The sequence below is a fragment of the Bufo bufo genome, chromosome 5, assembly GCF_905171765.1.
Source record: "Bufo bufo chromosome 5, aBufBuf1.1, whole genome shotgun sequence".
NCBI classification, from domain to species: Eukaryota; Metazoa; Chordata; class Amphibia; order Anura; family Bufonidae; genus Bufo; species Bufo bufo.
In genome coordinates this window covers 231,460,792-231,476,951 of record NC_053393.1, presented here as the reverse complement: position 1 = coordinate 231,476,951, position 16,160 = coordinate 231,460,792, and the positions used below count along the sequence as shown (strand labels likewise).

Sequence of the window (16,160 nt, the reverse complement as noted above, 5' to 3'; positions counted from 1 at the left end):
CCGTTGGCATCTTTTTTCAAATCGCAGCGTGCTCTGGGTGTGGTGTTGATTTCAGGCATTTTCCCTTAGATTTCTCTGTAAAGTCTGAAGAAAACACACAAGAAAACCTTTTGTGACAAAAAGAAACACCCATCTCGAAAAAATGTTGTAAAAGATGCCATGAAATTCATGCATTTTTCTACAAGTAAAAAATAATAATCCCCCCCCACTCCCCAAGAAATGTGTATTTTCGTTCTCATGCAGTACGTATAATCTGGTGTGCAGAGGTAATGTTGTTGGAAAATGGAGCATACTTTCCTCACAAGCTAAATTGTGCTATTTTTGAGTACTTTGTAGTATGAGTCACTTTGTGAGTATAGCTGCAGCTGAGTAACATTAGGCATACAAAAGGACCTTGTGTTTTCTTCAGACCTTCGGCTTGTTCACACGACTGTGTGCTGCCCGTGCTGTGGACCGCAAATTGCGGATGCAATTCGATTTTCACGGATGGTTGCTAAGGAGATGATCAGATGAGCCCCGGGACCCTTATTAAAGTCCATTTACTGTACTATTTTCCATTATAACATGGTTATAATGGAAAATAATAGCATTCTTTAATACAGAATGCTAAGTAAAATGTCCATTAAGGATAAAAAAAATTATAAAAAAATTACTCGCCTCATCCACTTGATCATGCAGCCGTTATCATCTTCTTTATTCTTCTTGCAGGTCCTGCTGAATGAAGATAGAAGGACCTTCTATCTTCATTCAGCAGGACCTGCGCTGACTTCACCGCAGATCCTTTTGCAGGTCCTGCAAAAAGAAGAAAGAAGACGATAATGGCTGCACGATCAAGTGGATGAGGTGAGTAATTTTTTAAATCCTTAATTGACATTTTACTTTGCATTCTGTATTCAGAATGCTATTATTTTCCCTTATAACCATGTTATAATGGAAAATAATAAAATCTACAGAACACCGATCCCAAACCCGAACTTCTGTGAAGAAGTCCGGGTTCAGGTCTGGGTACCACAGTCAGTTTTTTTATCATGCGCGTGCAAAACGCATTAAAACGCTTTGCACTCGCGTTAAAAAAAAAAAAAAAAAGAACAACGCAATCGCAGACGAAACTGACTGAAATTGCTTTCGCAGTCGTGCGGGTTTCCCGCAATGCATCAGGACAAAATCTGTGACGCCCGTGTGAAAGGGGACTTAGTCTTAAGGTCATAATTCTCCATGAGGAATTTTGAGTTTTCTTGAGGGATTTTGCTATACTAATTTGTAATGTCATCAGTACAGTTCAGTACAGCCGCAACACACCGGATTGTAAATCATTATAATGCCATGAGTTCCTGTCACAGAAGCAGCGTTCAGTCTGGGAAATACATCTGGCACATAGTGTATTTCATAGACTGAATATCCCACCATGCCCTGCTGTAGGCTGTTTGGGCATGCTGGGAGTTGTAGTTTTGCAACAGCTGGAGGGCCGCAGGTTGAGCATGCCTGCTCTAGTGTGAAACTGGCCTTAGTGTATTTTGTTGTTTATTGGAAATAGTTCTAATGAATCTGCCCCTCATAGCGTGGCGTTTTATCTATGGCTCTGATGGCATTTATTGGTGGGGCCTAACTCCCACTGGTGTATGATCTGTGATGTATTGTGGAGGTAAGCCATCACACTTCTGTTTATGTGGGTATTCTGCATAAAAAATAAGTTTATCTGTACATTTTTCCAAGTTAACCTCTGTTCACATCTCTGTCTATATATCTGTTTCTCTGTTCCATTATCATAACAAAAAAATGAAAGTCAGGGCAATGACCGATCCGTTACATGGCAAACATGGCTGGGGAAAATATTGCAGCATGTGGTGGTATTTTTTTCCCCCTGTATGTGTGACAAGACATGTTCCATGAATGGAACCTAATGAATAGATGTGCACTTCTTCCACATGCAGGTTCCATTTCTAGTTTTGGCTTAAAAACAATGTTGTTATAAACAAAATTATCAACAAAATAATAATCATTCTAATGTATTTCAGCTTCTTTTTTCTTTTTGGTGTAGCCCATGACTTCTACCTTCTTCATGACTTCTAGTGACTATTCCCCCAGTGTGTCCTGTAGTAGTTTTATAAGGTACATGTTTGAGGACACACTATAGGTTTAGACTATATAAGCACGCTTTCCTTCAGCCAGTCAATGAGGGAGAAGTTGACATGGTTTCCAGTATGTCAGTGAGATGTGAGGAAGTGCTTGGAGCAGCGTGGTGTTCCTGAATACAGCGGAGGCATTATGCACGTTGTGTATTCGCAGGCAGCGTCCTGCATTCTGAAACAATGAATCACATGGAATTGTTGTTTGTTCTCCGTTGTACATAAAGCTCCATTATCTTATGAGCAGGTCCCGAGCTGACGGTCTGCATATAGAAAGCAGTATAAAACTATCAAGATGTCGTAAAAATGTATTTGCCGTTACACATTTATCAGCTGATTTTCATCCATTGTAATGTAATATCTGTTGGGTTCTGCCCTGAAGTATTTTTTTTAAGCTAATGTAAACCCCAAAAGCTTTAATACCCCCAGGAAGAGCTGTTGGGCTGGGGGCTGTCTTCTGTTAGATTCGGGTCATTCATTTGTTTTTCTGGTTTGGTAAAAGCTGTTACAGGCATTCCAGCCTCCACTGAGCTTCTACAGGGTCTTCACAGGTTTCCCAGACTCTTTACTAGCAAACTGTTCTGGTACAAAGTGATATACCCCCTGTCCAGCTAAAAAAAATAAATATATAAATATAATATATATATATTAGTCCAGAAAATGAACGGCACCCCTTTAAATAGTGGAAAAATAACTCCTTTATTCACCCGTGCGGTGCAACGTTTTGGCTCAGCACTAGAGCCTTTTTCAGGCAAAGAACACATACATGTAGTGAGTATATATAGGTAAAACGACACACATCAGGATCATGTGATCCAATCAAATCAGTGGATGTTGGTATAATTAGCATACAAAGCAAAACAAGAAAAATTGTGTAAAAAATACAATACATATTGCATGGTAAAGACAGTCATATACAGTAATCGTGATATATATTTTGCCATAATATTCTTATAATAAAACCTGTGAAACCATGATGATCGACATCATCCATCAATACTGACCATGTTGCATGTTGAAACAAAAACAAGTGTAAGGGGAGGAGTCAAAGGACAAGTAATGCACCCTATCAATCCACCATCACTGCGTTGTGTACCTTCTAATGCGCCTGTTTAGGGGAGTGCCAGTCAGGTGATACACAGACGGCTGAGTGCGTCATGCGTCAAACTAATGGCGCATGTGCATTCCCATTCCACCGTTCCGTTCTCGTGCCTGGTGTGTACGATGTTCAGCGCATGCCCAGTGTAATCCAGGCACACACGCGCCATCTTGGTTGTTGGTAAACTGCCCAAACTCCACATATCATTACTAATACCATCAAAAACCAGCTCTATAATCGAGTATTATGCCGCAAAAATATAAACTCAACACTTTCGGTTTTGCTCCTTTTTTGCATGAGCTGAACTCAAAGATCTGAAACATTTTCTACATTCACAAAAGACCCATTACTCTCAAATATCGTTCACAAATCGGTCTTAATCTGTGTTAGTGAGCACTTTTTCTTTGCCGGGATAATCCATCCCACCTCACAGGTGTGGCATATCAAGGTGCTGATTAGACAGCATGAATATTGCACAGATGTGCCTTAGACTGCCCACAATAAAAGGCCACTCTGAAATGTGCAGTTTGATCACACAGCACAATGCCACAGATGTCGCAATGTTTGAGGGAGTGTGCAATTGACATGCTGACTGCAGGAATGTCTACCAGAGCTGTTGCCCGTGCAATGAATGTTCATTTCTCTACCATAAGCCGTCTCCAAAGGCGTTTCAGAGAATTTGGCAGTACATCCAACTGGCCTCACAACTGCAGACCACGTTTAACCACACCAGCCCAGGACCTCCACATCCAGCATGTTCACCTCCATGATCGTCTGTGATCAGCCACCGGGACAGCTGCAGCAACAATCGGTTTGCATAGCCAAAGAGACCAAACTGTCAGAAACCGTCTCAGGGAAGCTCATCTGCATGGTCGTCGTCGCCCTCATCAGGGTCTGGACTGCAGTTCGTCGTCATAACCGACCAGGGTGGATTTGATTTAAATCACGATTTAAATCACTAGTCAGTAAGGCTTGATTTAAATCATAGTTTTCTGCATAAAGACTAATTCTTGCTGGTATAACTTATAATATGCAAGTAGATGAAGATTTAAACAACTTTTCATATTAGTTTGATTAGGTTGATTCTGCATTCATAGGTTTGTAGAAGTTCGGATTAAGGTATTTTTCTCAACTCTGTTCATGGTATAACATTTTTGCTGTGAGGAAGAGGCATGTGATCTCTGCTGAGTCAAATTCAGTTTTGAGAACTGCAAAAGTAAACCAAGCATCTGTGATAATATCTTGTAGGCAGAGAAACTGCCCAATAATCTTACAAAAACCTCTGGAAGAGCATGACATTGTGAATGGATTAATGGAATTTATTTACCAAAAAAATTACACATATAGAAACATAGAATGTGTCGGCAGATAAGAACCTTTTGGCCCATCTAGTCTGCCCAATATATCTGAATCCTATGAATAGTCCCTGGCCCTATCTTATATGAAGGATGGCCTTATGCCTATCCCATGCATGCTTAAACTCCTTCACTGTATTTGCAGCTACCACTTCTGCAGGAAGGCTATTCCATGCATCCACTACTCTCTCAGTAAAGTAATACTTCCTGATATTAGTTTTAAACCTTTGCCCCTCTAATTTAAAACTATGTCCTCTTGTAGCAGTTTTTTTTCTTTTAAATATTCTCTCCTCTTTTACCTTGTTGATTCCCTTTATGTATTTAGCAGTTTCTATCATATCCCCTCTGTCTCATCTTCCAAGCTATACATGTTAAGGTCCTTTAATCTTTCCTGGTAAGTTTTATTCTGCAATCCATGTATCAGTTTAGTAGCTCTTCTCTGAACTCTCTCCAAAGTATCAATATCCTTCTGGAGATATGGTCTCCAGTACTGAGCACAATACTCCAGATGAGGTCTGTAGAGCGGCATGAGTACCTCCCTCTTTCTACTGGTAATGCCTCTCCCTATACACCCAAGAATTCTGCTAGCATTTCCTGCTGCTCTATGACATTGTCTGCCTACCTTTAAGTCTTCTGAAATAATGACCCCTAAATCCCTTTCCTCAGATACTGAGGTTAGGACTGTATCACTGATTTTATATTCTGCTCTTGGGTTTTTACGCCCCAGGTGCATTATCTTGCACTTATCAACATTAAATTTTAGTTGCCAGATTTTTGACCATTCCTCTAGCTTTCGTAAGTCCTTTTCCATTGGGTGTATTCCTCCAGGAACATCAACCCTGTTACAAATCTTTGTGTCATCAGCAAAAAGACACACCTTACCATCGAGGCCTTCTGCAATTTCGCTGATAAAGATATTAAACAATATGGGTCCCAGAACAGATCCCTGAGGTACCCCACTGGTAACAAGACCATGGTCTGAATATACTCCATTGACTACAACCCTCTGTTGTCTGTCCCTCAGCCACTGCCTAATCCATTCAACAATATGGGAGTCTACATACAGCCTTATTCTACATAATTAAAAAACTAATCTTTATTTCATGATGGAATAACCTTTGGATGGTAATATATTTTCCTCAAAAAGCATTTTATATAAAAAAAAATCCGATTTTAAATAAAAAAAAAATCCGATTTAAATAAAAAAAAATCCGATTTAAATCAAAAAAATCCGATTTAAATAAAAAAAAATCCTTTTTTTTTTTTTTTTTTTTAAATCATAGATTTTTATCCACCCTGTAACAGACTTTAGTGGGCAAATGCTCATTCGATGGCGTCTGGCACGTTGGAGAGGCATTCTGTTCACGGATGAGTCCCGGTTTTTACTGTTCAGGGCAGATGGCAGACAGCGTGTGTGGGTGAGCGGTTTGATTGGCCCATGGTAGCGGTGGGGTTATGGTATGGGCAGGCATATGTTATCGACAACGAACACAGGTGCATTTTATTGATGGCGTTTTGAATGCACAGAGATACCGTGATGAAATCCTGAGGCCCATTGTTGTGCTATTCATCCACGACAATCTCCTCATGTTGCAGCATGATAATGCACGGCCCCATATTGCAAGGATCTGTACACAATTCCTGGAAGCTGAAAACATCCCAGTTCTTGCATGGCCAACATACTCACCAGACATGTCACCTATTGAGCTCTGGATTGGCGTATACGACAGCGTGTTCCAGTTCCTGATAATATTCTGCAACTTTGCACAGCTATTGAAGAGGAGTGGACCAACATTCCACAGGCCACAATCAACAACCTGATCAACTCTATGCGACGGAGATGTGTTGCACTGCGTGAGGCAAATGGTACCCCCCCCCCATAACACAGATATTGCACAATATAATATTATAACCGAGCTAAGGCTACTTTCACACTTGCGGCAGGACGGATCCGACAGGCTGTTTACCATGTCGGATCCGTCCTTCCGCTATTTCGCCGTGCCGCCGGACCGCCACTCCGTCCCCATTGACTATAATGGGGACGGGGGCGGAGCTCCAGCACGGCGAAAGCCGCCGGACTAAAAAGTCGGACATGCAGGACTTTTTAGCCCAGCGGCTTTCGCCGTGCCGGAGCTACGCCCCCGTCCCCATTATAGTCAATGGGGACGGAGCAGCGGCAGCGGCACGGCGAAATAGCGGAAGGACGGATTCGTCCTGGTGAACAGCCTGTCGGATCCGTCCTTCCGCAAGTGTGAAAGTAGCCTAACAGTAAGTGGTACAGCTAACACAAATAATACAAATATCAAAAATAAAATGCATAAAAACTCCTAATTAGGGATGAGTGAACTTCAAGTTTTGAAGTTTAAGTTCGGGTATATGCTGAATTGCGTGGTAACGGAATCCATAACACAATACAGCATATACCGGAACACGAAATTCAAAACTTGAAATTCGCTCATCCCTATCCCTAATAAAATACCAATAAAAACTGGTCTCACTGTGCTCATTAATATGTATACAGTATGTATGTTTGTATTTTTTATATTTTTTTTATTGTTTGTGTTATTGTCTATGAATAAGGCTACATGCCCACGACCAGGCGTGTTTTTGCAGATCTGCGGCTGCAATTTACGCAACGGGCGACCCATTATAGAAATGCCTATTCTTGTTCGCAAAACGGACAAGAATAGGACAGGTTCTATTATTTTTGTGGAGCAACAGATGCGGACAGCACACAGAGTGCTGTCCTCATCTTTTGCGGACGCAAACGGTCGTGTGCATGAGGTCTAACTCTACCACTTATTATTATCATTTTACACTGTGCAATATCTGTTATTCATACCTTTGGTGATAAATGTTAAAATACTTCATAGACTTTTTAAAATTATTACTTTCCTAATTATTGACCATATATATATATTGAGAAACACAGTTTTTAACATCCCACTATGTGTTTGACTTGACACACAGGGGGATATTCCTCCTTTCATATAAAAGGTGGGATCTGATTATGGTATGGACAACTAAGGGTACTTTCACACTTGCGTTGTTTGATTCTGGCAGGCAGTTCCGTTACCCGAACTGCCTGATCGGCAAACTGTATGCAAACGCATGTCATTTTTTCTGACTGATCAGGCATTTTTCAGACTTATGGATTAGGATCCTGATCAGTCTGAAAAATGCCCTATCAGTCAGAAAAATGCATTGCAATACTGGATCCGTTTTTCCGGTGTCATCCGGCAAAACGGATCCGGTATTTATTTTTTTTCACATTTTTAAAGGTCTGCGCAAGTGCAGACCGGAGAACCGGATCAGTCAATGCGGAAATTTGAATGCCGGATCCGGCATTCAGGCAAGTGTTCCGTTTTTTGGGCCGGAATTAAGACCGCAGCATGCTGTGGTATTATCTCCGTCCTGAAAAGTCAAAAAGACTGAGCTGAAGACATCCTGATGCATCCTGAACGGATTGCTCTCCATTCAGAATGCATTAGGATAAAACTGATCAGTTCCAGTATTGAGTCCCTAGGACGGAACTCTATGCCGGAAAAGAAAAACGCTAGTGTGAAAGTACCGTAAGCCAGTTTTCCTTTGCACCAATTTTGATAAATCTCCCCCATATTCGAAGCCAGGGGTCTGTAACCTCTAGCACTTTAGCTGTTTTAAAACTAAAACTCCCAGAATACTCCTTTCACTCCTATGGGAGTTACAAGAACAACACAGTAAGTGTACATGCTGGGAGTTGTAGTTTCACAGCAGCTGGAGTGCCAAAGGTTGCTAATACCTGGTGTAGGCTATTTAAGTATTATCCATTCAAGGGCTCATACGCATTTAATATAGAAATCGAAAGAGCCATGCCATACTTGTGTGCGCCTCCACGTCCACTGCATGCTGTGTTGTAGTGGTATTTGCTCCTAGAAGCATTGGTGCAGTGTGCAGGGCAGCACATGGAGTACCTACAGCCCTGTAACATGGAACCTCTGCCCATGGAGTGCCTACAGGCCTGTAACACTGAACTTCTGCCCATGGAGTGCCTACAGTCCCAGTAACACAGAACCCCTGCCCATGGAGTGCCTACAGTCCCAGTAACACAGAACCCCTGCCCATGGAGTGCCTACAGTCCCAGTAACACTGAACCCCTGCCCATGGAGTGCCTACAGCCCCAGTAACACGGAACCCCTGCCCATGGAGTGCCTACAGTCCCAGTAACACAGAACCCCTGCCCATGGAGTGCCTACAGTCCCAGTAACACTGAACCCCTGCCCATGGAGTGCCTACAGCCCCAGTAACACGGAACCCCTGCCCATGGAGTGCCTACAGCCCCAGTAACACGGAACCCCTGCCCATGGAGTGCCTACAGCCCCAGTAACACGGAACCCCTGCCCATGGAGTGCCTACAGCCCCAGTAACACTGAACCTCTGCCCATGGAGTGCCTACAGCCCCAGTAACACTGAACCTCTGCCCATGGAGTGCCAACATCTCCGTAACACGGAACCCCTGCCCATGGAGTGCCTACAGCCCCAGTAACACGGAACCTCTGCCATGCACATGATGCCATAGGACCTGTTCACTTGTCTGTTCTGTCAGATTTCCATTGCTTTCTGATGCACTATTGTGACCCGTAAAAAGAACAAAGGCCTGGATGATACTGTGATGCCTATTATGACTTTTATATTTCACTTCTTCATACTATCAAATGTGTCCTTACTGGAAAGACAACTTGATGGTTAATAGATATATTGTGTGTCTGTTAGATCGCTGTTGTATGGATTCCAGTAAATGAAGTCCTTCCATTGTGGTCGTATGTTCACAGTGTATTTCCAGCACAGGTTTCTAGGAATATAAAAGCCCTCAATATCATCATCATCGTGTCGTTTATGACTTATAAAACACATAATAACTGCTTTCAGACATCCCCAAAAAATGTTCTGTTAGGAGTTGAGATAAATTGTGACAAAATTCCCATTATATCTCAATATATTGACGCAGATAAAGAGAAGACAACGAATTAGATTTTCTCTTGGTGCACAAAGCTTCCATGTGCTATTACAATAAATGGATCTGGACGTGGTCATGTCTGCTTTCTGACAGTAAAAATCTAAGTTGGTTATAAAGTTACTACTCCTGTTCATTAACCAGGTCACCAGGTTTGTTCAGCAGGACCTAAATAAATTTGAATGACTAGCTGGAAACCTGAGGGGGCCACCACCGTTCACTCCTGAGACCAATGGTAGTCGCCTACTTTTCATAAGTTCTGGTTGCACAGATTGGAGGAGAGGTGAATATTTAAAGTCAGTTTTGCAGATATCTGTGCTGCCATGATTTGTGCCACGTTTATGAAATTCAGCATGATGTTTGATAAATTTTGGTGCATCTAACAGATGTTGCTCCACTTTTCACGCCACCCCTTCACTGGAGTAAGATAGCGCTAGAGAGTGGTGTAAAAAATATAAAATATCTCCAGAAATCTGGAGTGCAGGACTTGCTAAATCCCCCTCCCCTAATGTTACACCCCCCCCAGCACTGCTAGTCCTTATGTTTTTTCAGGAGAACATGACTTCTGGTATGTAGCAATAAATCCATTGGGGAGGATTTATCATGCCCTGCACCCCATATCAATATGGCTTCAAAACTTTGCTTCGCTTTGTGATTATTATTATTATTTTTATTTCTTTGAGCTGGCTTGCACGCAAGTTTTGTGACATTTTGAATTTGTACACCACACACTCCAGTTTTGAAAAGTGGGTGGAAAAGTGGATGTGGCTACCCATGTCAATGAGTTTCACTCTACGTTCATCACTGTGACGTTTTAAAAGAATTGCTTAAAAAGGTCACAAGTCACTCCAATGGGGGCATAAAAAAACTGTTAGGTTTAAAGATGGGCCAAATTTCTTTAATAACATGCAATATTTGATACATTTGGTGTAAAGTACATCAATCCAAACTCAAGCAAAACTGACTTCAAATGTTACTCTCAAGATAAATTTCCTCCATTTACTTTAATGGGTCAGTTTCCAGTCTGGGTGCTGTCTGTTCTAAACACGACTCGAGTACATGAGACCTGTAGCTTAATTTTACATGTTTAATATACTCTTCCCCATCTCTTTATTTCTAGGTGTGGATGATCCTGAGTGCGTTCTCTGAGTAACTTCCAGCTCTTCTATTCACCGTCACAATGCCACCTCCTTCAGACACCGTGAAGGTGGCCATTCAGTGGCCTGGAGCTTTCCCAAAGTTAATGGAAATAGATCAGGTAGGTCTTGAAATGATATGTATGATATATGAAATGTATGTGCTATCTGAATTCAGGAAATAAGTCTCACCCCACAAAAACGTTATTTCCGGTTTTACAACTTGGAGAGGTGGCACCAGAGGCACAGCTTTCTTTTCTCTAAAAGAGAGCTTATTTGCATACTTTTTTCCCTGAAAAGCATTGCATGGTGCATACAGTGCCTTGAAAAAATATTTATACCCCTTGAACTTTTCCACCATTTTTTCACGTTACACCCACAAACCTAAATGTACTGTATTTTTCGCTTTATAAGACGCACCCCAGATTTTAGAGGAAAATAAATAAAAAATATTTTTCATCAGACCTCGTATCAGATCCTCGGATCAGACCCCCATAAATATCAGGACATCACAGAAGACCCCCATATCAGCCCTCCATGTCAGACCCCCAACAGACCTCATAACAGCCCTTTTCTTTCAAACCACCATCAGAGCTCAGATCAGCCGTTTTCTTTCAGACCCTATCAGACCTCAGATCAGCCCTTTTCTTTTAGACCCCCATCAGCCCTTTTCTTTCAGACCCCCATCAGACCTCAGATCAGCCCTTTTCTTTCAGACCCCCATCAGACTAAAATAAAAAACTTCTCTTACCTCTCCTGCACCGCGGCTCCGCTCTGGGTCCGGCGTTGTGCTCCCCTGTCTTCTCTGGCCCACGCTGCACTGTCACCTGACTGCATGCAGCGTCAGGTCATAGTTTGCTCACCACGTCCTGGCGCTGTACGGGGTCAGTGAAGCGCGGGCCCTAGCAAGGAGACCAGGGAGGGTGAGTATTGGAAGCCCTTGCAGCACTTCTTCACCGCTCCCGACACCTAATGCATACTAGTGAGCGCTTTCATAATGGAAACGCTCACTAGTATTTGCTTTATAAGATGCACAGCCATTTTCCCCCTACTCTTGGGGGAAAACGTGCGTCTTATAAAGCGTAAATACAGTATTTTATTGGGATTTTATTTGTTAAACCAGCACAGAGTACCAAGTATATGTGAAGTAAAAATAAAAAGATACATTTTTAATAAATAAAAATCTGGAGAGTGTGGTGTGTATTTGTATTCAGCCCCTGAGTCAGTACTTTGTAGGACCACCTTTCACTGCAATTACAGCAGTCTAGACATCAAGAGGCAAAAATTGTTGCCCATTCTTTTTTGCAAAATAGCTCCCTGTCCCAGCTAAAGAAAAGCATCTCCACAGCATGATGCTACCACCACCATGTTTCACAGTGGGGATGGTGTGTTCAAGATGATGTGCAGTGTTCGTTTTCTGCCACATATAGCGTTTTGTATTTAGGCCAAAAAGTTCAACTTTGGTCTCATCTGACCCAAGCACCTTCTTCAACATGTTTGCTTTGACCCCTACATGGCTTGTGGCATACTGCAAATGGGACTTCTTGTGGCTTGCTTTCAAAAATGGCTTTCTTCTTGCCATAAAGGCCAGATTTGTGGAGTGCATAACTAATGGTTGTCCTGTGGACAGATTCTCCTACCTGTCCTCCAGAGTGACCATTGGCCTCTTTACTACTTCTCTAATTAGTGCCCTTGCCTGGGCTGTAAGTTTAGATGGATGGCCATGTCTTGGGAGGTTTGCAGTTGTGCCATACTCCTTCCATTTTTGGATGATTGATTGAACAGTGCTCTGTGAGATAGAGCTTTGGATATTTTTTTTATACCCTAAGCCTGCTTTACACTTTGCCACAACTTTATCCCTGACCTGTATGGTGTGTTCCTTGGTTTTCATTAAACTGCTTGATCACTAATGTTCTCTAACAAACTTCTGAGGCCTTTACAGAAGAGCTGTAGTTATACTGAGAATAAATTACACTCAGGTGGACTCTATTTACTAATTAGGTGACTTCTAAAGACATCTGGTCACATTGGATTTTATTTAAGGGTATCAGAGTACAGGGGGCTGAATACAAATGCATGCCACATAAAATACCAATAAAATACATTTAAGTTTGAGGGAGTAACTTGAAGAATGTGGAAGAGATCAAGGGTTATGAATACTTCAGGGCGCTGTAAGACTCCTCACGAAGAGAAATACTGTAGTACCTTCCCAGAAGTCCATTGCCTGATAAAGAGACAGCAATCCTAATGCATATGACCTTGTTTGTCAGTCCAGCTGCTTACAGAGCTGTATTCAAAATGATTGCACATGTGACGCCAACACAAAAGTGAACAGATGCTGAAAAGTACTTGCCCTTACATTTCTTTTGTGCAAAGAAACTGCTATCCAAGTGTGTAGACTTGGACCATTTACTTCTTTGTTTTCTACTCATTCTCTCTCTTGTGATGTAATTTCTTAAATTACATACTGGGAAAATGTGCCTCTCTGCTTCTATAAGAGCTCCCAAATACAATGCATAACACCTGCACCTGACCAGGTGGCCAAACAACGACAAATAGGAATTTTTCTTTTATGTTAGTTGTTATGTGTATATATATATTATATATATATATATATATATATATATTTTATTTTTTAATTTTATGTGTGTATTTTTTATTTTTGAAACTTTATTAAAAATGTTTTAAATATGTTTTTACATAGCAGTCGGGACATGTCAGGCCTTGGGCCCTTCAGAAGACCCCCAGCTGCCATGCCAAATACTCAGTTCCATGCTGTTGCGTTTGCAGGTTGCTGATGGGAAGACAGTGATCTCCCCTCCCTCTGCCTAGCCGCTCAGATGCTACAGTCTACATTGACCTTTGCATCTTAGGGGTTAATCTACCACGATCGGAATTATCTCCAATCCTAGCAGTGGGTGTCGGGCGCCTCATGTATAATAAAGCCGGCGCCCACGAACAATGGCACGCTTCATGGGAGCGCTGCATCCTCTTCATTACACTGCTGCCCTTGCAGCGACGGTGCAGTGTAATTATAAGTACTCGCTCCATTCCAGTGAATGGAGTGAGTACTTGTAATTACATTGCACCGCCGAGACTTCCAAGACGATGGGTAGTGTAATGAAGAGGAAGTAGCACTCGCATGGAGAACCACCTCCTCTTCAAACAGCTGGTGGGGCTGCTTGGTGTCGACCCCTGCGATATAGATGACCTCAATATACAGGTACCCCCTCCCCCGTTATTTGTCTATCCTGTTAATGGTTGATAAATAATTTTCCTGGGATTAACTGCTTGATAAAGTCATAACTAGAGATGGTTTGTTATAATGCAACATTCATCTCATGCACACGAGCTTAATGGCTCAGTGCCCATGCCACGGACCACAAATAGCAGTCCACAATGCATGGGACCGCTATCTTTTTGCGGTGCGAAGGAATGGTGCTTCCGTGGGCTTCCGATCCGTTCCTCTGCTTCGCAAAAGATAGGTGACGTCCTATCTTCGGTTGTATGTTGCGGATCATGGACACATTCAAGTCAGTGAATCGGCATCTGCAGTACGAAGTGCTCACGGCTGGTGCCGTATAATGCGGTCCCGCCGTTTTGTGGTCTGCAATACGAGCACCACGGCCATACGGTCGTGTGTATGAGCCCTGAATCTTGAACTATGAGTGATTAGCTGTGTAAAATAATGTTATGATCCATGAATGTTTTACATACCTGTCCTAAAAATTGCCTGTATTTATTTGCCTTCTAGAAAAAGCCTTTATCTGCAATAATAAAGGAAGTGAGTGATGGGTAAGTGCGAATGGCTTCTTAAAGAAGACAACAATTATTTATTTCACAATATATAGAAAATGAGATCCCTGTATATTACACAATTACGATAATTTACCCTCTTATTTTCAAAAAAGGAAGTGGTTCAGTTTATTTAAATGTGAAGTGCATGTGTATACTGTCTACTTGTGCAGCCTCCACTCCTGCTGCCTTGTAATACATTGCTTTGAGGAATGAAGTACAGAACCCTGTCAGGGTTTTAAAAACACTTTATGGGTCCATTCACACGTCCATAGTGTATATCAGATCCACAATACATTCGGCCCGCACCCCCATAGAACTGCCTATTCTTGTCTGCAATTGCGGACAAGAATAGGACATGTTCTATTTTTTTCCGGAGCCGCAGACCGGAAGATCGGGGGCGCGCTCCAGAAATTTGGATGCAGACAGCACACTGTGTGCTGTCCGCATCCATTCCTGCCCTATAGAGAATAAATGGGTCCACACACAATTTGCAGAACGGATGCGGACACATTTACGGACGTGTGAATGTACCCTTAGGGCAGGTTCACACATGAATGATTCACTGCAGATTTGCTGTTGCAGATTTCCATGCAGCAAATCTGCAGCATTGTACAGTGCCAGCAAAGTGAATGCATTTTTAGCATCTCTTATTCACACGTGGCAGATAAAAATCCTCAGGAGAAACTGACCTGTGGTGCGGATTTTAAATCTGCAGCATGTCATTTTATACAGCACATGTCATTGTGGATTTTACCCTTTCCATTGCAAACTATGAAACTGCGTCTAATCTGCAGCATTTTAGCTGCAAAATCAGCATTTTTTTTTTCTGCTGCAGATTACAAACAGAAACACTGCAGATTTTCTGTTGCAGAAAAACATTAGCTAATCAGTCACGTGTGAACCTACCCTAAGGCCAGGAGTTTTGATAATTTCACCAGTGGGAAGAGCCAGACCAGGAAGAGGAGAAATGTGAGTTTTTATTAAAGATGTATATGCATATGTGCATAAGCATAGCTGTGTGTGTGCATGCATATGCAGCAGAGCTGTGTGTGTGTGCAACAGAGCTGTCTATGCAGCAGACTGTATATATGTACGTAGCAGGGCTGTGTGTTTATAATGTGTGTATTGCAGAGTTGTGTGCATTATGTGCGTGCTGTAGAGCCGTATGTGTGTATCTGCGTGGAGTTTGTATGTTCTCCTCGTGTTTGAGCAGGTTTCTTCTGGGTCCTCTGGTTTCCTCCCACACTCCAAAGACATATGTACTGATAGGGAACTCAGATCGAAAGCCCCATTGGGGATGATAATGTCTATAAACTGCTATGGAATATGTCAGCGCTATATATATATATATATATATATGAGTAATAAAAAATCCGTTCTTGTAACTTCCAACATCACCAACGAGAACATTCATTTGCACAATTCACTCCTGATCCACTGAACTTATCCACACAAAGAGAACTTTGTTTTTAGTTCTTTTAGTGATGTCAGTTCTTGATTTCATTTTTGGATCAGTAGTTTATAACATATAAATCTCCCTTCTAAAAAAGAAAATAGTTTTTAGGGCCATAGTGTCAAAGTGCAGGTTTGTATTTGGCAATGCTTCTGCTCTAGGTCAGGCCAATGTGGGTGTTTCAGTGTTACACCCATACA

At 42.0% G+C, this 16,160-nt stretch overlaps 1 protein-coding gene across 2 annotated transcripts in view; it reads left to right on the top strand.

Annotated features, from left to right (window-relative positions):
* Nucleotides 1-16,160, top strand: part of ELMO1 (engulfment and cell motility 1) — a 548,072-nt gene that overhangs the window by 62,974 nt on the left and 468,938 nt on the right. Inside the window, exons 2-3 of one of the 2 annotated variants that reach the window (XM_040433269.1) lie at nt 10,694-10,831; nt 14,464-14,504. In XM_040433269.1, the coding sequence (XP_040289203.1) occupies nt 10,754-10,831; nt 14,464-14,504 (119 nt within the window). In that variant the 5' untranslated portion in view covers nt 10,694-10,753. Of the gene's footprint in view, nt 1-10,693; nt 10,832-14,461; nt 14,505-16,160 lie in introns of those variants that run through there. The other variant, XM_040433270.1, reaches the window with a different exon arrangement.